Below are 27,054 nucleotides of genomic sequence, written 5' to 3' on the forward strand. Positions count from 1 at the left end.
CCCCCCCCCGCCGCCTCCCCACCCCCCCCCCTCAGAGAGAGAGAGAGAGATGCCGGCTCCCCCTGCAAAGCCAGGCTCCTCAGTTTCTTCCCTTGTGGCCCCATGGACTGCCTTCTTCACCAAGGCTGAGGCCCTGTCACCCCCGCCCCTTCCACTCAGCCAGGCTAAGGTGGCTCAGTGGATCCCTCTGCTCTACCCTTCAGATCTGCCTTTTTTTTTTTAACTTTGAGCTGGGGTGGGGGGTAAAGAAATTAACCTCCCAGCAGGTGACAGTGGGTGGGAGAGAGCTCAGAAGCCTAGAGCCTGCCTGTGCTTTCTGGCACCTGGGTGACCCCTGAGTGGAGAGGAAGGGATCAGGCCGAGCTTGGAACTGTGGATACATTCCTCCAGAGCAAGAGAGCCCTAGGAAGCCCGAGGATGTGGGGGTCCCCAGCAGTTGTCTGGTAAGTAAGTAACCCTCAGCCAGGCCCGCCAAAGGGACCTTATCTGGTCACTGTGGGACTTGGGAGACCAGGGGAGTGCTGAGCAGCCCCAGGCTTCTTAGAGCAGAATCCAAATATTTCCCACTAGAATCCTGAAACCTGTGTCTTAAGAGGGTTGAAGGGTCAAGTGGGGGGAGGCCCCCCTGGGTCCTAGCGTTGGCGGGGACTGGCCTTCCCAGGGGAGGTCTGGCGGAAGTCACTTCCACCTTTCCCAGGTTCCACGTCATCCCTTGTCCTGGAATTTGAGTCATTCTATCTTAAAAAGGATTTCCAGAATGCTGGGAGGAAGCGGAACACTCTTTGTCCTGAGGGGTCCTTAGAAGAGATTAGAATTCCAGGGAGACGCTAATTTCAAGGGGTTTCCAAACGCCAGGAGCCCTGGTCACTTGCTGTCCAGTCGTAAGGATAAGGAGAAAGTCTCATTTCCCTTACCACAGTCCTTGCCTGGTTGATAGATATGCACTGATACACTTTTAAACCTCGGAGAGTGGGAAGCCAGCCTCGAACCATCTCGAATGTCAAGATTGTCAACAATAGTTGGCTATTGTCCTCGAGCCCTGCACAGCGGGGCTTTTGTTTAGCATTTTGTGAGGTTTCTAAGTCTGGGGACAAAGAAAGCCTGAGAAGCTGAGTGGTGGGTGGGTGAGGTGCCAGGGTCCCACCCACTTCTCACGGATGCCCAACTTAGGAATCTGATTGGGGTGGGGGTGAGGTGGCACATCTACCCAAGGCGGGAGGGGCGAGTTCAGGCAGCCTCAGCTGGCCTGCAGGAGCCCGTGGGCAGAACCCCTGTGAACCCGGGGGAGGGAAACGGGAGCAAGTGCTGAAGGGGGTACCTCTCCGGTCCGCACCAGCGGGGATTCCCTGCCAGGACAGTGCTGAGTGCCAGGCAACCACTTCTCCTTTCCTAGGTTCCTTCCCCTGCTCTAGTTTCATATTTACTTGATCTTGAAGATTCTTACTTTAAACCCAACAGTCCCAACCTGGTCAGAGTTTTGCAAATTAATCAAATGATCACCAGGAGACGCCCTGCTGGGAGCCAAAGGAAGCTGTAGGGGAGCGGGAGGAGCAGGGGTGCAGCTGGGGGGGGGGGTCTCTGAGGCGGTCCTCCTGCTTGCTTTGGGAGTGGCCAAATGGAGTCCAGGGGTGGAGCGACCTCCTGCTCCTCTCCACTGTAAGGCTGCGGGCTTAGTCCGGGCTCCAGGTTGGGGACATGGACCTGTCATTCTTTACTAACCCATTCTAGGGAACTTGGTGATTGACCTGCCTGGGTTGATCTTAAGCCCTGGCCCTCATCCCACCACAGAATTGATATCAGCCTTGGGTGGAAGCACAGAGTCTCTTCCTGCCTTTTAAAACACAATTTGTGGGGCTAGGGCTGGGGCTCAGTGGTAAAGAGCTCGCCTTGCATGTGGTGAGGCACTGGGTTCGACCCTCAGCACCACGCAAAAATAAGTAAAGATACTATGTTTTCATCTGCAAGTGAATAAATATTTTTTTAAAAATCTAGAGACTAGTATCAACATTATTAAAAAAGAAAACCAAAACGTGTGTAGGGGGGTACTGGGGACTGTACCACAGAGCTACCCCCCTTTTTTGGTACCAGGGATTGAACCCAGGGGTGCTTAACCACTGAGCTACTTTCTGGCCCTTTTAACTTTTTTTTTTGACACAGAGTCTTGCTAAGGGGCTTAGGATCTTGCTAAGTTGCTGAGGCTAGCCTTGAACTTGTAATTCTCCTACCTCAGCCTCCCGAGCCGCTGTGATTACAGGTGTGCTCCACCATGCCTGGCATCCTCAGTCCTTTTTATTTTATTTTGAGACAGGGTCACACAGAGTTGCCCAGGCTGCCCTGGAACTAGCCATCCTCCTGCCTCAGTGTCCTGAGTGGTTGGAATTATAGGCTTGTGGCCCCACACCTGTCCAGTTGAAAGTATTTCGAATTTTTTTCCTTCAGTTCATGAGCACATCTCAATTTATTATTCCAAAGCAAACAGCCATATGCCTACTACTCAGGGCATCTTCTGAGTCTTCCGATATTGCTCTCTACCTCCCTGACAGGAAGCACTATCTGGATTTCCAAACCTAAAGTTCTGTCTACTTTTAAACTTTCTATAATGTAACCAGAGAGTATGCGCTCTTCTGTGTCTGGTGGGTTCACTGAGCAAACTGCAGTTGAGATCCTTCTTGTAGAGTAGCCAACTCCTTTCCTTGCAGTCAAGTGTTCCGTGGGTGAGTGGACACAAGGCGTCCATTCTTCTTCTTTTTTTTTTTTTTAAGAAAGAGAGAGAGAGAGAGAGAGAGAGAGAGAGAGAGAGAGAGAGAGAGACAGAGAATTTTAATATTTATTTTTTAGTTCTCGGCGGACGCAACATCTTTGTTTGTATGTGGTGCCGAGGATCAAACCCAGGCCGCACGCATGCCAGGCGAGCGCGCTACCGCTTGAGCCACATCCCCAGCCCAGCGTCCATTCTTCTATTGGGTGTTTTTCCGTTTTGGAAAATAACAGTGCTGCTGTGAACGAGGAGGCCCAGGACCTTCTTGTACTTGTCTCTCGGTGCCCTGGGCCCGCATTTCTCTTGGAGTGGAATTGCTGGGGCTCAGGCTGGAGGTGTGATCAGCTTTAGGGCTCTCCCAGTTTCTGAAAGTGCTTGAACCCCCTCACTGCCCCTGGGAGGCAGGAATCTTCTCAGTGCTCCCTGTTGCTGGCAGTCCTTCCGTCCCAGCTTCCAGGACTATTCCTCCCTCCCTCCCTCCCTCCCTTCCCCCCTCCCGCCCTCCCTTCCTTCCTCCCTCCCTCCCTCCCTTCCTTGCCCCCTTCCCTCCCTCCCTCCCTCCCTCCCTTCCTTCCCTCCTTCCCTCCCTCCCTCCCTTCCTTCCCTCCTTCCCTCCTTCCCTCCCTCCCTTCCTCCCTTCCTTCCTTCCTTGATATTGGGGATTGAACCCAGGGTCCCTTTACCACTGAGCTGCATCTCCAGTCTTGCTTTTTTTTCCTTCTGGTCCTGGAGATTAAAATGAGGGGGTGCTTTACCACTCAACTATATCTCCATCCTTTTTTAATTTTTAAATTTTGAAACAGGGTGCTGAATGCTGGCCTCAAATTTACAATCCTTCTCCCTCAGCCTCCCCAGTTCCTGGGATTACAGGTGTGCACCACCATGCCTGGCTTGAAAGTTTTTGTCTAATACTGACCTTTACTTTTTCCTCCTCCCCAACTCAGGCTTTCTGTATCTCATCCCTCTGTTTTGTTTTCTTTAGAGCTTGATTATCATCTAAGAATACTGGCAGTGCAGCTCAGTGGTAGAGTGCTTGCCTAGCATGGGCGAAGCCCTGGGTTCCATCCCCAGCATTGCGCACACACGATACAGACACACACACACACACACACACACACACACACACACACACTTCAAGTCAGGAATGTTGAAATCACTTTGCAAATAGATTCAGAACTGGCTTCTTTCACAGTGGGAGAGGGGAGTCTGATTGAACCTCCCGGATGTAATCTATATCAATCAATCTATATCTATTGATTGTACGTATATATATGATTGAATTTAATTGACCGACTGAGGACAGCAGACCTGCAGAGCCTGGCTACGCACTTCTCCCCACCCTCTCCTCCTCCCTGCAGGGCCATCTGTCTCAGCTGTGTCCAGCCTGCAGTGTTCCCACAGATCCTCACCTTCTGGTCAAACAGGGACAGGCCACGCCCTGCACTTGAAGTCTCCACAGGTAACTCGGCCATGCTTGGTGTTGGAATCGGGCTGGGGCACCTCCCAGGGGCACAGACTGATAAGCAGCCTGGGCATGAAGTGACACCTGCTGGGGAACTGGGAGTAAGAGAGCCCTTTGAGTCTTGCATTCACCCAACAAGGAAGCAGAGGCCAAGTGCTGGAGTACCCCACCCCCCACCCCCGTCATTGGTGGCAGGACTAAGGCTGGGCCTAGCATCCTCTGCTCAGAGTTCAGGGCTTGTTTCTTTTTTTTCCCTCCACATTTTTTATTGGTGCACTATAGTTGTACATAATGATGTAATTTGACCAATATCGCTCCCTAGCGCCCCCACCACCACCCCCCCACCTCTAGTGCTTGTTTCTTTAATACAAACCAGCATATAGCATGGTGTCGCAGCTGGCCTGGCTTGGGGGATTTGTGTCTGTCAATTCATCCTTACAGCAGTGTGACCAGCAGCTGAGGTCCACAGGAGTGAGTGACTTGTCCATGGTCCCATGAGAGGTAGAGCCAGGACTTCAACACAGGCAGTTGAGTCCCAGGTCTCTGCCCTTAGCCGGTTCAGCCAACAGGACACTGTGATGCCACACACATTTGTAGGACATTTATTCTGGAGCAGGCCCTCTGCTGTGGCTTTTCCATTTGTCAAATCATTTCATCTTTGAGAGAGGAGTTATCATTGTACTATAAGATTCAGGTAACCCAAGACCCCCCTTGCTTCTGACACTAACTTTAAGTCCTTAGACCACCTTTGGCTTTATTAATTCTCTAGAAGGACACACAGATTTCAGAACAGCAGTTATACTCATGCTTATGGTTCATTACAGTGAAAGGACTCAGATTAAAGTCAGCACAGGGACGGTGCACGGGGAGAGACCCAGGAGCAAGTTCTAGGTGTCCTTCCCCAGTGGATATGGGAGGTCAGCACTGACTTCTAGCAGCAATGTGTGACCATACAGAGCATGCCAGCCAGGGAAGCGCTGCTGAGCCTTGGTATCCAGAAATTTTGCTGGGATCAGTTAGTAGGCAGAGCTGCACGGCTCACCTTGTTTCCAGCCCTCAAGAGACTGAGCTAAGACCACACTGACAAAGGTCCCGTATAGATCACGTGGCTAGCATAGCTTTCCGGAATGGCCCACTGCCTCCAGGTAAACAAAGTTATTCTGAGTAAGTCGAACATTCAGAGGGCTCAGAATTTCCTTCCCGGGTGCTGGGGGAGGGACGAGGGTGGCAAAGGGCCAGACTTTTCCATGAGCCAAGCATAATTCTTCCCTGCACATGTGTCCATTTTGCAGAAAAGGAAATGGGGTTTCAGGGAGGTTAAATGACTTGTTCCAGGTCACGTGGTTAGGGCCCTGATAGTCCAACTCCAAAGCCCAGGAACCTTGTGTCTTTCTGACAGCTTATATGTCTCTGCTGAGAGAAAAATTAGCCCAGGAGATAAAAATTTACCCATCTTCCCATCTGATTGTTCATGTCTAGAGTGCATTTAATTTAAACCCTCTGTCCAGTCTTTACCATGAGGGAGGCCCAGGCAGGGCTCTGCTTAGGGAAATGCGTCACATGCAATAAGATTACACTTCCTGTGGCCAGACTGTCCATTCCACCACTACCAACACCAACACCACCACTACCATCATTAACACCCATCACCACCCCCATCGCTACCACTACCACCACCAATCATGACCACCACAATCATCAGCACCATCCCTACCACCGCCACTACCACCATCTTCACCACCACCACCATCACCACTATTATCATTACCACCACCATCCCCATCATCATCCCTACTCCATCATCATCCTCACCCCCATCACAACCACCACCATTAATACCACTACCCTCATCACTATCACCATCTCTACCACCATCACTATCACCATCACCACCACCATCACCACCATCACCACCATCACCATCACCATCACCATCACTACCACCATCACCACCATTACCATCACCATCACTACCACCATCACCACCATTATCATTACCATTACCATCACCATCACTACCACCATTACCATCACCACCATCACCATCATCATCATGCTGTTAATTCATGGGAAGAAAATGAGACTAAGCAAGAGGCCCACACAGAGCAGGTGGGATTCGAGCTCAGGTGCTCTGACTGCAGTGTCCACACCCTTACCGTTAAGTCACATTGCCGCCTGTGAAACACAGTGGTTAGATTTAATGAGCTCTGGGAACTTGCTCCTCAAGGTGTGATCTCTGGACCAGCAGCACCGGCATCACCTGGGGCTCCTTAGAACTGCTGGGCCGCAAGCCCTGCCTCAGACCTGCTGAATCTGTGTTTAACAAGTGCCCAGATGATTTGTGAGGCAGACTGAAATCTGAGAAGTCTTACCCTAAAGTTCATTCTTCTTGGATGATCTGTGAACTCAACCTTTGCCTGGTAAAGGGTCCTCCCTTCCTTCCTTCCTTCCCTCCCAGAATTATCTCCTTGTCTGACAGCCGAGGTGGAGTGCTTCTCAGACTACATGACCCTGCAGATCCCAAGCAGCCACGTGCAGGGCTTGAGGCGGTGGCTGGGCAGAATCCTGCACTTGCCAGGTAAGGGGCTGGGCAGGGCTGTGGCTGGGGAAGAGACCCCACACGTGCCTCACCCAGGGCTTTGGCGCTGCCTTTCTCTGCCTGGAACCTTCCTCTCCTTTTGCTGTCACTCAAATCAGCTGAAATGCCCCTCCCCAGGGCCTCCCTGTCTCTGAAGCAGCCCCCTCCCCTGCTATTGCCATCTTTGTGCTCAGCTCTAGAACCATCCTCCGCATTGCTCATGTGCCCCTTGCCGGGGGGGGGGGGGGGGCCAGCAGAAGGAGGTGCAGCTCACTCGCCCTTCTGAGTAGCTGCAGCTTCAGGAGAGTGGGAGCTGCCTGTGCTGAGGACACTTGCAAGATGGATGAACAAACAGCCCCAAACTGGGAAGAAGTGCCCACCCTGTGCTCCAAGGCCCACACTGCCCCAGAAAAGAAAAGGATGTGATTCTAACAGGGCAGTTCTTACCCACTGGAAGCCATCTCATACTTGGTGGGCGAGTAGTGCACCTAAAGTAGCCAAAACCAAAGGCAAGGCATTACTTTCAGAGACACTTTTGCCATGAGCTTGCCAACAGAAAAAAATGGGAATGGGGGTGAGGACCCTAAGGAGATTACCTGGGACCTTCTGGAAACTTCTGGAAGGAACAAGAATAGAGAGATGTGCCAATAGCCCATTTCCTGCTGTGTTTTCCATCTCAGGGGCGGAAAAGTGAGTCCTCAGAATCCTCCTCTCCTTTGCACAAAAAGGGAGTCATTGAGGAGAGGGGCTTTCTCATCACTCCCAGAATTTAGGGAAAACTCCCAGGGGCCCTGTTCATTCCAGAAATTCTTCAAACACCCTGTGGAACTGGTGTGGCCTAAATCTGTCCTGGGAGGGTTGGCTGCCCGATGGCCACCAGCCCACGAGTCTTGGGAGCGGCTTTGGTATTAAAAGGCCACTTTTCCAGGAGAAATGCTGTGGATACATTAAGCTGTCGCCTGTTCTTTGGAGAGCCATTATTAATGGAAAACAATAGATTAATAGTTTTAAAACGCTTGTTCAATAAGTAATTTTTATGGCTCTGGATAGAGCCCATTAAACATTTCTGTGTGTTATTATAAAGAAGTTTTAAGCGTAAAATCATAAAGTCAATAGTCAGAGAATTAGTCACAGCGGCCAGCCACAGGCCATTAGTTTTAGGCGCTGTCAGAGACACCTGTGGCTTTCTGCGGAGAGTTTTTATTTCCAGCGGCAGCCCAGCAGCGCCAGGTGGGATGCAGAAATGACGGTGCCTGCTGCCTTCCATAAACTTGAGGGGACAGCAGGCAGGTGTGAGCAGCGGGATGCCAGGCAAATATTTACAAAGTGCAAACGTGAATGCAAAACTAAAGCATCCAGGTCAATTTGCACATCCAGGCGGAGACACTTTATTTCCCCAGCGATCTGCCTTCCAGAGCCTCCCTCCGCCTGCTCAGGGCCTGGATCTCTTGCTAAAGATAGCGGTGGAAGCTGCGCTTTTAAAAGGAAAGCGTCACCAGAGAGGCTCCCCGCACAAAGGGCTGTTCTCCCCAAGGTGCTCTCCTCTCCCCTCGATGGCTCGGCTGAGTCGAGGACCTTTTAAAACACCAGGACAAAAGCGGTAGGATTATGGAAACTAGAGGAAATCCAAGGAAGAGGATAGAACGGCGGCCCCCATTCCTCTACCCAAGGAGATCCACCACCACCTTTTTTTTTTTTTTTTTTTTTTTTTTGCTTTGGAGCTGGCATTTGAGTGGAGGGCCATGAGCAGTCACTGTGATCCCAAGCCATTTAGACAGTAGGTGAGGAGATGATAAGTGGCGCAGACAGGAGGCAGGATGTAGAACAGGCTGGTTAAAGGGTCAGGATGAGCTTCACTGAGAAGGTGACTTTTGCACAGACTTGAAGGAGGTAAAGTGAGCTTTGCAGACCTTTAGAAGAGTTCCAGGCAGAGGGCACGGCTGTGCAAAGGCCCTGAGGCAGGAGTGTGCCTGGGATGCTTGAGAAACGACCGGGCGATGTAGCAGGAACAGAGGGAGGGAGTTGCACAGAAGTGAGAGAAGAGGTCAGAGAGGTCAGGGGCACCTCACAGGGGGCTCCTGGCTGAAAAATGGAGAGGTCTGGCGGCTGTAAGGAGTAGAGCAGGGGCTGAGGGAGGACGCCAGGAGGCAGCTGCACTCCCCAGACTGGGCCCAGGGGTGGGAGACCGGCCAAGTCTGGATATTTTGAGGGTGGCACCATGCTTTCCTGTTGGTGTTCACCTTCCCGGGACCTCGGTCCTCCATTCCGTCCTCTCCAGGTAACGTGCTTCCGGCAGAACAGCCCTCTGGTCCGTGTCTGGTGTCCATGCTCCTCACCTTCCAGAGAAGCAGGCTCCACCCACACCCATGTTCCTTTCTCTCCGCAGGCAGCTGGAGGACCCCTGACCACCAGGATTCTCTTTTGGTTAAATGCGGCTACTCTCTGCACCCCGCTTCTGGTGGCGACTTTGTTTTCCGAGCTCAGTACTCGGCCTGCTCCGTGCGGAAGGAGGTGGGTTTGGGCAAGATCTGTTTGTTTATTTATTTTTGCAGGGCGGCCCAGGAGGGAAGCCAGCAGCCCCCCCCCCCCCCCCCCCCCCCGCAGGCTAGGCAAGGGCTGGGCCACTGAGCCGCACCCCAGCCTTCAGGGAGACTTGGTGAGGTCTCTTGGAAAGAGGCACCATTCTGGCAGACAAGAGGAACTAAACCTGAGCCCAGATGTCAAGGAAGGGGACCCTGTGGCATTTTTCCTCTGTAGAAACAGACTGAGGGAGAGCAGGAGGCTCAGGCCTCGGTGGAGCTGCTGATGGAAAGATGGAGAGGTCTGAGCAGAGGGGGCCATCACAGTTTTGAACAGGAATCTGCTGGCGGCTGTCAGGAGTAGAGCAGAGGGTGAGGGAGGACGCCAGGAGGCAGGCAGCTGTGCTCCCCAGACTGGTGTGTGGCATAGATGGCAACCACCACGGCGGCCTCCACCCAGGTTAGAAGCCACCTCCCGGGCAGCGTCCCACAATCCCTCCTCCGTGCGGCAGACCTGTTCTGTCATGGAACTGCCACCCTGACAACAACACCCTGCTCACACAGACCAGGCTGGACTCTCTGGGGGGAGGGGAGCCACTCCCCCAGTGCTTGCCTCAGGTCCTGGCACAGTAGGCACTCAATAAGTGCTTAGAGATGTGCAGAGGCTGGTGGGCCAAGCTCACTTGCACAGGCCCTGAAGGTGCTCACAAGACCGTGGGATTCTGTCAGTTTTGCAAAAAGTAAGGCGCTTTGTATTCGTTTCTGTATTTGTCCCCTGCCCCCCCCCCCCCCCCCCCCCCCCCCCGCCTCCTCCATGTCCGGGAGGCTCAGATGGGGCGGTACGAGCTGGAGTGCGGGGTGGGAGGATCAACTACAGGCCGGAGGGTGAGGGATGACCTGATAGCTGCAGATGGCCGGGAGTGGGGGTGCGGCACCCCAGTCACTTAACTCCTCCCTGCCCCCCACCCCGTTCCCATGGGTGCAGACCGCCCTGGGACCCTCGTATTTTTCCTTTCCTCTTCTCTTCCCCCATGTCCTCTGTCTGTCTTCCTCCCTTGCTGGCCAAGCCCAGGGATCTTCCCAAGGGACTGAGGTCCCCCGCAGGGGAGGACTTCAGGAAAGGCCTTACCACTCCTCTTCCTGCTATGTCCCCTCCCCTTCCACAGCCCCTGACCTCACCCCAACACATGCCACCTCAGGCCCCTGCAGAGCTCAGACTTGGCTTCTTCCTAAGGCCGGTGGGGGTCAGCCTGGCACCCCGGGGGGCCCACTGTGGAGCTCTGTGAGCTCCCCCTTGCACACAGAGAGTGCGGAGCAAGGGCACCAGATCCTGTGTCCAGCTGTGGGGATGGCCCCCTGCCTTTCCCTTGGTCACTCTCCTCCACTAAGCCTCAGTGACCTCGTCTGTAAGATGGGAATGAGAAAGTCCCTTGTGAGACATGGGGGAGGGTCAAGGGAGCCAGGGTACGAGCAGGTGTTTGTCCCTGTGAAGACACATGTAGGTGTAGACCCCTGTCTGTCTGACCAAGGGGGACTTCATGAAACCCACAACCATCCCCAGCCCCAAGGGCTTCCTGGTCGGGCTGTGCCACTGCTGGGGCCCAGACACTGGACCCAGGTTCCCAGTCCCTGGTGGCCTTGGTCTTGCTTCTGTCCCTTTTCCCTGAGATCCCCCAGCGTCCAGGCAGTTGGGCTCGTGTTAGCCATGTTCACTGTGAGCGGCCCCTGATCTGGGCTCGTGGCCTATTAACTCTATTTTCTTCTTTCATTTGAACATGCGCATTCGCCCCACTTCCAGAAAGCAAATTACAGGTTGGAAATCAGACTATTTAAAAAAGGGGTGAAAGGGTCGAAGTGGAGTGACGGCTACATAATGAAGTGTCCAGTGGTCGTGTCAGGGCTGAGCCAACAGAGCGTCCACTGCGGCCCCACGTTTATTCAGGTAATGGGTTTAGAGAGCCTGGGAGGGGACCATCACAGGCTGGGCTGCTCTCCAAGGCCCAGTCAGAGGGCCGTGGCTCCTGAGCCTCAGGACAGACTGGGCAGCAGTGGCAGCTGGAGATGCAGAGTGGCATCGTCCTCGGAGATGTGTGCAGGTCCTGGCTGGGTGCTGGATCCACTGGGCTTTTGTCTGAGCAATAAGGAATGAGATGGGATGAGAGCGCGGGAGGGTGTTAACGGTCTCTGAATGGGCTTTCTCAGTTTCCCATTGACGCTGGCATGAGGGAGCCAAATCAGCAAAAGTACGTGTGTCTTACTCTCTGTATTGAGAGAAGGTGCTGGAAAGATGCTCCTTTTCTCCGCCCCCCCCCCCCCCCCCCGCCTTTGAGTTCTGGGGATTGAACCCAGGACTTTTGCACATGCTAGGCAAATACTCTATCACTGAATCATATCTCCAGCCCCTTTTAGTTTGAGTCAGGATCTCACTAAGTTGCCCAGGCTGGCCTCAAACTTGAGATCCTCCTGCCTCAGCCTCCCAGGTTTCTGGGATTACAGGCAGGTGCCACTGCACCCAGTTTAGAATACTCCTTTTTTTTTTAATGTGTTTTATTTTAAAGAGAGAGAGAGAGAGAGAGAGAGAGAGAGAGAATGAGAATATTTTTAATATTTATTTTTTAGTTTTTGGCAGACACAAAATCTTTGTATATGGTGCTGAGGATTGAACCTGGGCCACAGGTATGCCAGGCGAGCGCGCTACCACTTGAGCCACATATCCCCAGCCCATAGAGTATTCCTTTTTTTTTTTTTTTTTTTAATGAGAGAGTGAGAGAGGAGAGAGAGGGGGAGAGAGAGAGAGAATTTTTTTTTTTTTAAAGAGAGAGCGAGAGAGATAGATAGAGAGAGATAACATCCTTGTTGGTATGTGGTGCTGAGGATCGAACCTGGGCCGCACGCATGCAAGGCGAGCGCGCTACCGCTTGAGCCACATCCCCAGCCCCTAGAGTACTCTTTTTTAACCTGGGTCATATCAGGGAATTTTAGACCTCAGGGCTGGGCTGTAGCTCAGTGGTAGAGTTTACTTAACTTGCATGAGGACTGGTTCAATCCCCAGCACCGGAGGGCGGGTTCTCTTTTAGGTGTAATGCCTCCATTTGAAAGATCAGGGAATGGCGCTTGTCCTAAGAGCTGTGAGCAACTTCACTGCCTGTGCGTTTCTTGAAGTCGGGTTTCTCTCTAGCCCTGGGAGACTTGGGTGGGAGGCAAAGAGTTGCAAACACAAGTCCACAGGGACCAAACCAGCAGCAGAAGTATGTGCTGAACTAGGGGGTGGGGGGGGCGGTCAGGACTTGAGCTCGCCTTCCTTTACCCAGCAGACACTTCCACATCCCACTCCCTGCCAGCATCAGCCCCTCTCATCTGCAGTAGCTTCCTAGGTGGTGTGCTGATGTGAGGACTGAGCGGAGATTAGACTTGCCTGAGGTCCTGCAGCTGGTAAGTGGCCGAGCTGTGCTCCCAACTGGGCAGTGCAGTGGGGGCCATGGCAAGCTGCAGCAAGCACAGCAGCCTCCAACCCTGGCCCCCGCAAGGAGCAGCCTACACAACTCCTGGCTCATCTGCCAGAGTTTCCATATATATATATATATATATATATATATATATATATATATATATATTATATATTTATATATAAATATATAATTTCAATACCCCCATCCCCTAAAATAGAAAGAAAAGGAAAAAACTGTTGGTTTGGGGTTTGGGGTGTAGCTTGGTGGTAGAGCAGTTGCTTTTTACATGGGTTTGATCCCCAGCACTGAAAACCAAATTGCCTTTAACTTTATAAATAATGTGTAGTCCAAACAAAATGCTGATTTTGGCCTTAGGGTATCAGGAAGGAAGGCGGAGAGGAAGAGGGAAAGGAGGAAAGAGAAAGGAAGAAGTGAGAGGAGAAGGTTGGCGTGAAAAGCTGCTAAAAACAACCATTATTCAATAAGTGTTTATTAATCACCCACTATATGCTGGACACTGCGCTGATGCTAAAGGAGCAGTTTTGAATAGTACCTAGACGCCTCAGGAAGCATACAATTTTAATCTCATCGGGTCTGGTTTTTAAAACAAGGGTGCTGTTCCTGGAAGAGCCCAGGGAACTATGGCTCAGAAGAGCTGAGCCGTGGGGGGGATTGAACCCAGGGTGCTCGGCCACTGAGCCACATCCCCAGTCTTTTTTTTACATATATATTTTATTTAAAGACAGGGTCTCACTGAGTTGCTTAGGGCCTCACTAAGTTGCTGAGACTGGCTTTGAACTTGGGATCCTCCTGCCTCAGCCTCTTGAGCTGCTGGGCTTACAAGCATGTGCCATTGCACCTGGCTCACCTGCATTTTTTTTTAAAAGTTCATTCTTTTTAAATTTTTTTTCTTGGTTTTAGTTGGACACAATGTCTTTATTTTATTTATTTTTATGTGGTGCTGAGGATGGAACCCAGCGCCTTGGAACCCAGCGCCTTGCACGTGCTAGGAGAGCGCTCTACCGCTGAGCCATAACCCCAGCCCTCACCTGCATTTTTAAAAAAAGACATTGCTTAGTTGTCAATTGACCTTTACTTTATTTATAAGCCATGCTGAGAATTGAATCCAGTGCCTCACACGTGCTAGGCAAGCGCTCTACCACTGAGCCACAACCGGAGCACTTTTAATGGCTCCTTGTGGCCACCCAAGCCTCCTGTGGTGCTCCTAAGAATCACAAAGCCTCGTTCTGGGAACTCTAGGCTTTGCCGCGGGGCACCACTTTGACTGACGTTCTGGGGGTGGTCACTCCTTCCTGCGCACTGGGCCTGTAATTTTGGGAGCTGCCGCCAGGGGGACGGTGTTGCCGGTGTCACAGACACTGGGCGGAATTGCAGAGAAGCGCAGGAGCTCCTCGCGGTCCGGCGCCTACAGTGTATCTAAGAACCTGCCGCTGAAGCCCAGAGGCCCCAGCGAGGTGTGGGAGCCTGCATGTCCCCACCTCCCTGCAGAGTGGCAGAGAAGCGGACGCACACCAGAGACGGAAGACGGGCCTTCTCTGCTTCAGCCCCCCTCCCCGCTACCCCTCTGCCATCCGAGAACCTCATCGAATTGACTGATTCATTCCTGGTGACTTCTGCAGCCGCCGCTTCCGTGGCTGCACCTTGAACTTGCATTAAGTTTTAATTAAAGCCGTTTCACCGGCCTTGCCCTTGGCTAAATGCAGCTGTGGGCACAGGGCACATAGATATTTAATACTTTGCCTCTCCCCGCTGATGGCGCAGGGTGCCCAAGGGTGTACCCGAGCCGTGCCCTGCTCGCAGCGATCCGCCAGCTCGCTTAAGTGTGCCCACAGGCCCCGAGCGGGAGGCCGCGCAATAACTATTCATTGCCCTGGGTTAAGTGTGCCCAGGGGCACCCGTAAACTCAATGCAGTGATTAGCGATTGCTCCCAGTGAAGGCTGCCCGAGGTCCCGCGGAATGTCCGCGGGCCCTAAATATAGCCTGTGCGCGGCAACTTAAAGGGCACGGTGCGTTTTGCCTGTGATCGCATCTCCCCTTCCTTCTTTTAGCAGAACTATTGCCTCTTTCTTCAAGCCTGGCCTCCAGGGGTGCGCTGCCTTCCTGCAGGGCGCAGAAGAGGGAAGGCAGGGGGACCTGGGCCAGCTTTGGAGGTTAACCTGGAAATGCCAAATCCTCCAACCCTCTCATCCAGCGGCAGCCTCTTCCCCATCCATCTCCTCCGCTCTCCAAGAGAAGCGGGCACCTCCAAGGACAAGGAAATTGCAGGGTCCACCCAAGGGGTTCCCTGTGGGCCGCCCTGAGCCTGTTGGCTGAGCCAGGTGGATGCTCTCCGGTCCAGGGGGCAGCTGAGCTGGGGCACTATAAGTGGCTGGGGGTCTCCTCTGGCTACTCCTTTCTGCCCCTGGGACTCCCTTCTCTGTCCCTGTGGGGAGTTGTCCTGGCAAATCAGTCCTCTTTGCCCTCAGTGTCTCCAGCTTGTAGAGGTGGGGGGAGGGGCTCAAATGATCTGCTGGTCTGTAACTTTCTCCTGGTCGCAGACCTCCCTGCCCGGGTCTGCTGCAGAGGCAAGGGGAGTTTTGGAGAATGTAGAAAGAGGAGGTGACAGCTGGGTGGAGGCCATGTTTTGCAGCAGGGGTGGGGTAGACCCTCTGCCCACACATCACCTTGGTCCTCACCTGGGAGAGGGGAGAGTGATGTCACTGTAGAGAGGGCTGCAAGGCACCACATGAGACCAACTTTCCCAGTTTGCCTGGGCCTGTTCTGGTTTAACACTGCAAGTCCCACACTGGGGGACACTCAGTCCCAGGAGACCTGGTGTGGTGCCATTGGTGAGGACTGACCACTCTGGCCCTAGAAGTACTCTATCTACCTTTGCTTATTGGATCCCACCTGGAAAGCAACAGGGTCAGGAAACAGTAGGTGAACTCTGGAGCAGGAGGAGGTGGGATGACTTGCGGGGTCCTGAGGACAGCCCTGCAGGAGAGCTGGCTCTGAACAGCAGTGTCTGGATGCACACAGCCACTCTGGGCCTCGCCAGCTGCGCCCAGTGCCCCAGCTGCCCCCCTGGCTCAGCCCCGGGCAGCAGCTGAGGCTGCAACATTTCCCTGGGTCTGTTGACACTCAGTCCCAGAACATAAATGATTTTCTTGTCTTAATGAGCAAACAGCCTCCCGCCTGGCTCTCTTGCTGGCCTCCTGCTGGGGTAATCGCCAGTGCTCTGAGCGAGGGAGGACAGTTGGCTTGCTCCCCTTAGCTAGCCACTTGCCAGGAGGTGTTGCTTCCTCTCTGTTCTGCAGGTCTCCCGGCCCTTGCCTCTGAGGAGCAACAGTGGACAGGTAGGTGAGGCAGGCATGACCTTCTGGAAGGTTCTTCCAGGCCCTGTGCTCAGGGATGCTCTAAGCATTGTCCTGTGAGAGTCCCCTTGGGCATCACCCACCCTTCTGGGCCTGGGTCTTGGAAGCAGGAACTCTAAGCTTCCTCTGGTGCCCTCCAGGCAGAGGCCGGAGGCATCTGAGAGGAAACTGGAGGAGGGGACCCAGCTCAGAGTGGGAGGCTGGGTTGGAGGCCTCTGGGGTCCTTCCCTGCTGAGATTCTCTCTGCAGTTTCCAGGGGAGGAGGTAGTGCCTTAGCAAGACCCTGGGTTTCTGTACCACACCTCGCCTTCTGCTGGTCCCAGGGGTTTCTACAGCCTCTCAGGAGGGGCCAGGGCCCTTCTCCATCCACTTCACATCCCTTTGAAAATTCGGAGAACACGTGTGCCCTGCCTGGAGTCCTCCCCCAACTACCCATTCTCCTCAACCTCTAGCGACTGTGTCTCCCTGGTCAGATGGTTTGTGAGTGTGTCCTGTCCCTCCAGACCCCTTGGCTGCTGTCTCTTCGAGGGGAGTTGGTGGCTTCCCTGGAGGATGCCAACTTGATGGGATTGTATGTGGACATCAATGCTACCTCAGTCACCGTCCAAAGCCCAAGACAAGACGTTCTTCAGAGGCAGGAGGTCAGTGGTGGGCAACAGGCCCTGCCAGGCCCTGCTAGGGTGGGGGCCTCAGCAGCGTGGCACCCAGATGAGCACTTTGCCACTCCTCCGGTGCCAATTCAAATGTCCACCTGCGAGACTGGACAGATTTAGGCAGGCAGCTTTGAAAATTGGGCCCCATTAGTGTAAAGTGCTCGACTCGGCAGATGAGAGGCTCCTGCAATCATGTATTCAGTGCGTCCTGATCATGGTGGCAGGAGTGTAATTACCATCTCTTTAAATAGCCCAAAGTTGCCGTGTAAGAGAAGACGGCTCACATGACATTTGCTCCGAGCTCGCTTCCTGCTAAAAATATCCCGGCTAAATAATATTTCCTGGTTGCAATGGAGCAATGGTCCCTGACCTGGGCTCTGTAACTCCTGGGGGCTTAGTCCAAGACTAGTTGGAAGGTGGGGGTATGGAGAGAGTTGGCCTCTGGAAGGAGGCGTTTTAGAGGCCACAGGGAGGACCCTTCTGTCTCCCCAGGTGCTGAACACCTCCTTGGAGGTACTGCCGCTCTGGCTGGTGAGCGGTCACTATGCCTACTCCTTAGAGGCCGCTTGCCCAGTGGGTAAGACTCAGGAGCACCCTGAAGGTCCACCTCTCTGACTCCGCTTCTATCCCCCAACACACCTCTTTTCCCTGTCTCCCACTCTACCTCCTCTCTTCTTAGTCCCAACCTTGGCCACACACTTCTGAAATGCTTGGGACAAAGAGAAGTTTGCTCTTGCTGGAAGGCGTGGGTATGCAAGCCACCAACTCCCCTCGAAAAGGAGGCAGCCAGGAGGTCTGGGGGAACAGGACACACTCACAAACCATCTGACCAGGGAGACACAGTCGCTAGAGATTGAGGAGAATGGGTAGTTGGGGGAACTCTGGGGAAGAGGACAGGGCCAGGGGTAGATGAGCTGGCACAGGGGACGGGATGGGGGCCACTTGGCATCCTACAACCCAGACCCTGCACCCACAGGCTTTGCAGGTCCCTTGCAAGGAAGCGTGGCATGCAGTAGGCACGATGTGGGGGGACGCGCTGGCTCCCCTGACGGCAATGTCAGCCCGAGGGTCCACATGCCGCCCAGTCCACCATGCGGCCAGCGCAATGGTTTCATTAATGAGGTTCTTGGCATAAAAGTTAGCTAGCGAGATCGAAATAAAACACACAGACTCAGTTACCTTATTTCTATTGCCAGGTCCGAGACGGCTCCCCTCTCTGGTTCCCACTTCTAACCGCCCGGCAGGGCAACAAGGATTACTCAGGGCTAGCAGGAGAGAGAGAGGGCACGCCAGGGAGTAGCCTTTTATTGGGGAACAAGAGATTCAGGGGAGAATTCCATCCAATGAAAGTTGAGGGGGGCCGCACTCCAAGGTCAGGGTCAGTGATTGGGCCCCCAGGGTCAGTGGTCAGTCACACCCCCACACAGACGGGTTCTCTCACCAGGAGAGGGCCGGGAAAGCTCCGACACAGCCAGAGCGCCTCAGGCCCTAACCGGGAGTTGCCCAGTCACGTGTCAGGGTGGCTCCCCACAGCCCAGAGCAGGAACCTGGGGTCCTGTCCTGGGTTCTGGTTGCCATCCTTTAGTGGGACATTGGCTATCGAGGTCTGAAACAAAGGTGGGTTCTTGATGGTGGGAGAGGGTCTCTCAACCCCCATTCTAGAGCCAGAAGGAGGCATTGAGGAGGACTCCGGTCTGGGTGGCACATGGTGTGGACGAAGTAGAATGTCTTCCGAAGGTGGCCAACTGAGGTCTGGGAGCTCCCAGAAGCCTCCCACGGTGGGCTCCAGGGGCCCCGAGAACAAGATGGGAGAGGTCTTCAGCCTTGATCAGATTCCTCGGGGTAGTGATTCAGTGGCAGTGGGAGCCTCATCTAGACCTAGCGCAGGAGAACAATTTTGTTCAGCTTGGGCTGCCGCCCTTAGGGAGTGCCTTATGTGATGCAAAGAGGCCAGGAGGCGGAGGACCACTTCTCACCTCCGGGGAGCTTAAATTCTGAAGAAGTCCACATGCAAAGGCAGGTGGATCAAAGGCTTCATAGATCAGTGATGACTAACACTCACTGACTAGGTCTCAGGCTCCGGGCTCTGGGGCATTCTGGGCTTTGGGGATGGCCTTGCCAGGCTCTCAATCGTTGCTGTCCACTGCTCTGTGATATTTGAAATCCCTTTATTTGGAGACAAATGCTTTCATTTAGCTGCTGCCGAGCCAGCTTAAAATGGACCCGTGAGAGAGCTGACGCGAGGAAACTCTTGCTCAAGTGTAAACAACTGATGTGAGCTGTGCGTCCTAAGAGCGGCTTTGATGCTGGAAGGCCCTCCAGGCTGGGTCCCCGAAGCTGAAGGCGGTGTTGGCAGAGATATTCCGGCAGCTTCTTAGAGGCAGCCCTGTTCCTAGAGTCCTTTCTCATGGGTCTTCTCGAATGACTTGAGTCCCCTGGGGGTTTGGGGAACACTGTCACCAACCAACCCCAGTGGTGTGCAGTGCTGGCCACTGGCATGGCCCCTGGCTACTGTCCTTGAGGGAAGGCATTTGACTTCAGAGCCAGGGAGCCTGGGACCTGTGTGCCCACCTTCACGCCCATGGGCTTGCCTGTGTCCTTCCTGTCCCAGTTTCATCCCAGCCAGAGACAGACGTCTCCGTTCACATCCCCAAGCAGAGGCTGGGTCTGGTCAAGAGAGGTTCCCGAATCGAGGACAGCCTGAACCTGAAACTCCTCCGTGTCCACCAGTCTGACACCTTCACGGTGACTGAGAGCAGGGATTTCGTGATGGTCAGCATCCCGGCGGCCACGCTGCTCCAAGTCCAGGTCAGTGACACCTCCAGGAGGTGTCACTGACCTGCCCCTTCTGAGACCCTTCTTTGAGCTACTGACACCATGAGGAGTCAGAAACTTGGAGAGCAGATCTGTGGATCCAGCGTGGAAAGGACTTCACCACTTAGCCTCCCCCCACCCCCAGGGCCAGCACCCTTGCTGAGGTGGCCATGTAGGAGGAGAGCCAGAGGATACTGACTGTACCCCTGTCACATGCCCTAATTCCTCCTGGTCCCACAGCCATGCCAGCAGGCCCGAGGAGCCCCAGGGACACAAGCTTTCTATAAGGTGGACCTGAACCTGGAATTTGCCGAGGTGACTGCCCCGGTCCTCTGGACGGTGGAGAACGTCTTCCAGTGCATGGGTGAGTGAGGGACAGTTGCCAGGGGCCATGCCAGTGTGCCTGCTGGTGACAGACACTTGCCACATGCGTCCTCTTCCCCCAGCCCCATTCTTCTTTTCCTGTGACAGTTACAGCGCTGGGCTGCAGAGGTCAGCTGGCTGGAACTGGCATGAGGACACGAGTGGTGTGGGGATAAGTAGTCCCCAGGTCCCTGGCTCTGGAGTCCATCTGGGATGGGGGGTGGAGGAGGTAGGGGCAGGGGCCCATCAACTTCCCAAACAGCAGAACCTCAGTGAGTTACTTAATCCCGTTCAGCCCCAGTTTTCTCACCTGGAGAACGGGAACACAGGCGCCTGTCGGGAGGTGGCTTGGCTCACCAGACTGCCCCACACAGGACGAGCCATCGCCCTTGGATCTATTCAGCAAGCTCTGTGTGGATTCCCGTTCCTCGGGTCACTTAGTAGATCAGGCTCCTTGGCAAACAGCCATACGCGTCGCAACTCATTTCTTAACCCGAGGAGACCTCCCTCTAAACATGGTGTGTGTGCTCGACACCGGGACACTGTGTCTTGAAAGGGGTTTTCGGTGAAAGCCCAGCTACCAGACAACCTGGTATTCACACATGCAAAACCACCAGGAGCAAAACCCATTCAAATACAGCATAAGGAAATACACATAATTCACAAATGATGTCGATCACTTTCATCTTAAACTTCCTAACTGTCCTCAATAGAAGACAGACGCGAAGGAGATTTAATTCAGATGTTAATAGCGCAAGAATGCCCGTTACCAGGATATGATGTTTCGGTGCTGCATAAAAATGTAATTATATTCAGAACTATATTTAAAGATTAAAAGGGGGACTGCCTACCACATCTAGCCCCAAATTCAGAATTAGAAACAAAGAAAAAGGCAGGATGGGGGGTGGGGGTGGGTGAGTTCTAAGCGTCTGCTAAAAATGGAAATATTTCTTGAAAGTTTTTACACATTTCGGCTGTTTTTATTTGAACGGTTTCCTGCAGCGGTGACATTGATTTTGGAAAGGGAGAGCTAGAACTTTAGCCAATAAGTATTCACTAAGCATTTGCCACATGAGGCTCAGGCCTCAGAGGCCACCAGTTTGGGTCCTCGTTCTCCATCAGTGTCCAGACTGGAAGGGGAGATAAGAAATGTCCAGGGATTCCAATGGAGGGCAGGTGGACTCCGGGGGAGACGCCAACGATGAGATAATTTTTATCCCGGGCTTTGAAGAGCAAGTGGGGAGATAATGAAGAAAATTCAAAATTCAAAAATAGCAATAGCAATAAAAACATTTTAAGAAAAGTTTTGGGCCTCCCTGGAAAGATTTACACGGGGAAAGAATGTTCTCTCTCTCATTTTATTAATTTAAAATCAGCAGTCGGAATGAATCTCCCGCTCCCCGGTTCCCAGAGCACCTTCCCTGTACCTCCCCTGAAGCTTCTAGGCCTTTCTGTTCTTATTATAGTTTTCGGTGCATGCTCCTGTCTCTCCCTCTAGTCGGAATGCCTGGAGATCAAGGACTCTGTCTTGTGCAGTTTTTATTCTTTACAACCTTTATTGTACCTCTTTGCCCTTGATAAGCACTTGATAAGTGATGCTTGGACTGAATTTTCACTAGGACTTTTTACAAAATGTTTTAGACAAAGAACATTTTTTTCCCTTTTGTAAATATGTGACTAATGAGTGGATAGCCTAAGCGCTCTGTGGTTACAGAGTTCTTTTTTATCTCCCTCCTGCCCCCCCCCGCGCCCCCCCAAGTGGTTAGAACCTATAGGATGCATCCTAATTGCTTCAGATGGCGGCTGTTAGAAACAGAGGGAGGAATGGAGAAGAGCGTCAGCCCAGAAGAAAGACCTGGGGAGGGGGCCACTTACCTCTAGTTGCATTCACAGTTTAAAATGGGTCCTGATGGAAGTGCCTCTAGGGGGAGGCAGGCATGTAAATGGGTGCAGGTGAAGAACCCAGGGCCCAGGTGCGGGGTGATAAGGTGGCAAGGTCAAGTACAGAGCTCTTGGGGAGTGGTGGGAGCTCCTGAGAACTGGCAGCTGCCAGACCTGGCCTGGCTTGCAGGAGCCCCTGCCTGGCTTGTGGGCTTCTGTTTGGTGCCAAGGCAGGCCAGAGTGGCCCAGCCTTCTGATTTCCCGTGAGAAACTGGTTACCTACAACTTGTTCTCAAGTATTGTCAGTTAATTTAAAAAATATTTTAAAATCCCTGTAGTCGAGATCAAACCTGTCCAAGGGCTCCGGGGCTGCTATTTGTAGGCTGTAACCCAGGTGTTCTCACAGCGGGTAGTTTTGGCCTCTCAGGGGACAGTGAGCAATGTCCAGACATTTATGTTTGTCACAATGCAGAGGATGCTACAGGCATTGAATGGGCAGAGGCCAGGGGTGACGCCCTTCCCACACACAACAAAGAAAGATCTAACCCCAGACATCAGTGGTGTCCAGCCTGAGGGTGGCTGGGCAGGGAGAGCTGCCCAGATCTATTTGGTCCCTGCAGTTGGACTGATGTATTGGACCTCAAAGTAGGAAATGGCTCAAAGATGAAACGGGCTTGTGGCGTTCCAGCTGGGGCAGTGAGTCGGGACCAGATGGTCTTTGCAGAAACCTAAATTTCTGGGTTTTAAGTGTAAAAATGTGTCTTGAGGCCCACGCAGCCTCTCCAGCTCGGAGGTCTGGGAAACTCAGCAGAATACTCTCCTAACTCAGGCTTGAACTGACCTCCCAAGCTTTTGTTCCTCCACCCCTGGAAAAGGGGTTGCTCCTGGTCCTACAGCAGGGTTTCGGGGGATTCTGCCTCCTTAGGAGGAAGGCTGACCTCTGCCTCCTTTCTGGAAGGTTCAGGAACAGAGTTGCCTGCCTCAACAGCTCCGCCGAGGTCTCCTCCATCTTCCCCATCCCCAGGACTGGACACCCCTCCAGCAAGAGTGCCGTCGGCTGCCTCCTCCCCGTTCCAGGGTACAGGACCTGCTGCCCAGGAGCGGCCTTTGCAGGGGCCTGTGCACTGGTCTTCTGGAGAGCTGACCAAGGTGAGTCCACGGCTGTGTCCTCTGCCCACAACTTCCTCCTGAGGCTTTGTCTCCTTGAGACTTTGGTGAGCCCTGCTGGGCTTGAGGTCTCTCTTTCCCTGCGGTTCTTCCAAGGAGTGGCCCACTCTGACCCCTAGCTATGTCGCGTCAAACTCAGAAAGTTACCCAGAGAAGCCAGGGTCCCTGAGAGCTCCCTCCATGGGGAGACTCCTGTGTGTCCCGCCTGGCTCAGCTCCCTGTGCCTTGAGACATGGCAAAAGGTGGTGGCCGGTAGGATCAGCAGCTGTGCCCACAGGTGAGGGGAGGGAAACTGAGGCACCCCCCAAAGGCCTTGTGGTGGGAGCCCTGGAGCCAGGCCTGGAAAGCCAGCCCGAGGTCACTGCTCCCACAGGGCCTTCTCTGGGTGAGCCCACGGGCGGCCAGGGCCACTTGGTTTTGTTTCTCATGCTTAGGAGGACCCTGGACTGATCCTGCGCGCAGCCAGACCTGCAGGAGGAAGCTGGGCGTCCACCATCTCGCCTCTCCCCAGAGCAAGGCCAGGTCAGCATGGCCCCCAAGTTCCGCTCGGGGGGAGCCCAGTCACCTCTCCCGACTTCAGCCACAGTCTCCTCAGGGCCCAGGGGGCTGTCCTGGCTGTCCCGGGGCCCTCAGGCCCAGTCTTCCCAGCTCTGACATGACTTTGTCCTCAGCAGTCTCTCCTCAATGGCCTCCTGGGAGGTCCAGCCCACCCAAAGTGTCCCTGGGCTCAGAACAATCTGTCACTGAAGATCCAGGACCTACGAGGCCTAAGCAGGACCCCATGCAGCCATTGGGAAGTCCCCTCCTGCTAGGAGGGGATGTGGCTTCATCAGAGCCCCTCCCCGGGGGGCCTACCCAGGCCAGCAGAGCGCTCCAGCCTTTGACGAGGCACTTGGAGGCCAGGCTGGCCGAAGGGACGTTGGTTTCCCGCTTTTCCCTCAAGGAAAGGTCCTCTGTAACAGGGTCCAAAGAACCACCCCGGAGTGGCCGTGGCCTCTCCCAGGAGGGGGCCGGAGGGAACCTGGGCCCATTATCCCCAGAACCAAGTCAGCTCATGGAGGGGCAGGGACCAACCTCCCTTCTGGGGATGGGTGCCATCTTCACCACCCCAAGAGAGCAGCAGACAGCCACCAGGGACCCTCTGGGGGCCTCAGAACCCGAGTCCTCTAAGGGGCACGAAGTGGATCCAACAGCCCCGCTGGCAGCTCTTGTGGAGAGTCCTCTGGCCTCTTCCTCTGAGGAGCCTGCAGTGAGGGCCCCAGACCTGGAGTCAACCCCCAAGTGGCCTGTGAGCTGGTGTGGGTCGGGGGCTGCACACACGCCCAGCCCTTCGCCTCTGCAAACCCTGAGCCCTCGGGCTCCTGTGGAGACCACGTCACCCCCCACGCTTGAGCCTGGAAACCCTTCCTCTGACAATCCGGGGGCCTCGCTGCAGCGGGAGCCGACAGAGCCCACACTGGCCACCAGCCCTGAGAGTCACAGGACTCCTGGACTCCGGCATGTGGGGAGGGCTCTCTGAGAGCCCCGGGAGGGCCTCCTTGGAGATGCTAGGGGTGAGTCTTGGGAGGCCCCAAGAAGGGGGTGCAGCGGGGTGTGAGGACTGTTTGGGCCGCCTCCGGTCTGCTTGGTCCTCCCAGGGGGAAGGGCAGCTGAGTGCAGGACAAGGCCCTGGGCCTCTCCTGGGCTCTCCTGGCCCAAACCCGTTTCTATGCTTGCTCTTGCAGTTAAAGGGGTGTGACATTGAGGCCAGGTGCAGGCTCCCCGGCTAGGCCTGCTGGAGTCCAGTGTCTCCACTCCGGCTGTGTGACCTTGGCTAGGCAGCAGCCTCTCTGAGCCTCACTTTGGGATCAGCCAAATTGGGAAGGTTCTAGATCTTCCCTGATGGAGCTGTTGAGGGATGATGAGGAATTGACATAAGACTGGAATGCAGAGCCCTGCGCACAGTGTGGCCTCAGAACCCCAGCACCCTCTGTGCTGTCTCCCAGGCCCAGGAGGGCAAGGGAGGGCTTCAGCCATAGTCAGACATCTGTGTTGGGGCACGGTTCCGTGGCATGTGACCCCCTCCCGGGGCCTCAAAGGGACCCGACCCCAGCTGTGGGCAGGACCCCATGAGGGGAAGTGGGGATGGCCCTGCTCTGCTCTCTCAATGCTCCCTTGCTCCGGTTCCCTGGTGCCATGCTGGTGTGGACAGCCCCATGACCTCTGATAACCCAGTGCCCTCCAGCTGCCTGCCCAGAAGCCCCGCTGTGGCCGGAACCGCACTCGGTGCTTCCCTGGAAGGGTGGAGCCCCCTCCCGCTAGGGCTGACCCAGGCTGGAAGTGGGATTTGAATCGCGGCCAAGGAGAGGAGCCATTGGCGACGCCCTCCCGGAACGAGGACTAAATAAATAAATAAATAAATAATCAGGGTTGTCTCGGCTGATAAACGGTCCCTACCTCGAGGATGACTTCTCCCTGCGCTCCCCCTCCCCCGGGCAGACCCATCCCAGGCAAAAGCTTAATAGCCCCATTTAAGGCTTTTCCTTTTCACCACGGAATTGAGCCGCTCTTGCCATTACGAGGTTTTCAGCTTCTCTCTGAAATCAAATTACTGACTCCATTTAATTTTTTAAAAGCTCAGATGATTTCCCTTCTTGAATCTGAGCCGTGACTCCAAGGCCAGGCCTCCAGCCCCACCCCCACCCTGCCAGGCAAGTCCCCTGCAGGCAGCGGGTGCTGGGGATGGGGCCCCCACACAGGGCAAGCCTGACACCCAGAGGGAAGCCGGCAGGAGAGGCCCAGGCCTCCGGACACCCCTGGACGCCTGGCTGTGTGGCCGGCCTCCCTGGGGCCTGCATCAGCTCACAGGAGCCTGGGTTTCTGGGGTCAGCAAGCCTGCAGGCGCTGGGGGGGCCAGTGGTTAGAGCCCAAGGGGAAGCAGGGGCGCATGTTGGTGGCTCCCTGTTGCCCTCCACGGTGCGTGCCCGGGACCCCATCTCTCAACACACGTTTCCAGAGCAGCTCCTCTGCCAGGCGTCTTTCCAGCTGTGGGGAGGGAATGTTGTCCGACAGGGAATGTTCTAGTGTGTGCGTGCGGGGGACTGGAGACCAGCGATAAATACATGTGGACAGTTCCAGATAATGCTGAGTGCTCTGGAGAGAACCAGGCGGGCGGCTGCTTGGGTGGGAAGGTCAGAGCGGCCCCCGGGAGGAGGTAAGGAGGCAACCTCAGAAGAGCCGGGGCGGGCATCCGGGCAGCGCCAGGGCCTGGAGGAGGAGGGACAGAAAGAGAGCCAGCAAAGCAGAACGCGCTGGGGGACAGGAGCACAGGTTTCATGCTGGCCCCAGGTGGCAGTCTAACAGGGAGGGGACTTTGGGCAGAGCAGCAGCCTTGGAAGGACGCTTTGCAGAGCCAGCTGTGGCTGGAGAGTGGCATCAGAGGGACAAGAGCAGCAGCAGGGGGGCTGGGGAGTGGGGCTGGTTCAGGGCCCACCTGCCCCAGTGGAAGGGAAGGTGACTCACGGCCCCCTCTTTACGCTCTGAGCCTCTCACTCCTGCGTCCTGATGATGTCAGGGAGGGCTGCTGTGCACGCTGGGGCAGATGCGTCTTCCACCTGAACCTTGGCCCTGTCTCTCCGTCTCCTCCTCCACCCACCCCTTGCCCATCCCCACAGGGCCACCACCTTTGGGGCATTATCAAGCAGCGGTGCATGCACACAAGGAAGTCTTCTAAAGCACGGCCGGTCCTTTCCAAAGTCCTCCCTGTGTTCCACCACGCTGAGTCTCCGTAACAGGAGTGGAGTTCATGAAATCACCGACTCTTCCTGGCCTTACCAGGGCGGTGATGTGCGAGGCGGGGAAGGTCTGGGCACTCTTACGGGCAGGAATGAGCAGCTAGAATAAGCACCCTTATGTCTTTTACTTCCCTTTGCTTGGCTCTGTGCCTCTCAGAAGTGGGACAGTCATGTTTAATTAGAAAGTGCTCTGGGGAGGGCTCCCGATCTTCCCCACGATGGGACAACCCCACCTCTGTGACTCGGGCAGCACCTGTGCCCC

General features: G+C 54.6%; 1 protein-coding gene across 1 annotated transcript; it reads left to right on the forward strand.

Moving 5' to 3' along the window:
• Positions 1-402: 402 nt before the first annotated feature.
• Positions 403-25,425, forward strand: CIROZ (ciliated left-right organizer protein containing ZP-N domains). Its single transcript, XM_081309017.1, has 13 exons — positions 403-443; positions 4,117-4,217; positions 6,679-6,798; positions 9,185-9,309; positions 11,116-11,259; positions 16,085-16,123; positions 16,645-16,782; positions 17,287-17,371; positions 19,406-19,602; positions 19,849-19,972; positions 22,811-23,001; positions 23,454-23,541; positions 23,691-25,425. Exons 1-13 carry the CDS (start codon positions 418-420, stop codon positions 24,536-24,538), a joined length of 2,226 nt encoding a protein of 741 aa, XP_081165143.1. The 5' UTR covers positions 403-417; the 3' UTR covers positions 24,539-25,425.
• The last annotated feature ends 1,629 nt before the right edge of the window (positions 25,426-27,054 follow it).

Source organism: Spermophilus citellus (assembly GCF_964194105.1).
Source record: "Spermophilus citellus genome assembly, chromosome: 9".
Classification (NCBI taxonomy): Eukaryota; Metazoa; Chordata; class Mammalia; order Rodentia; family Sciuridae; genus Spermophilus; species Spermophilus citellus.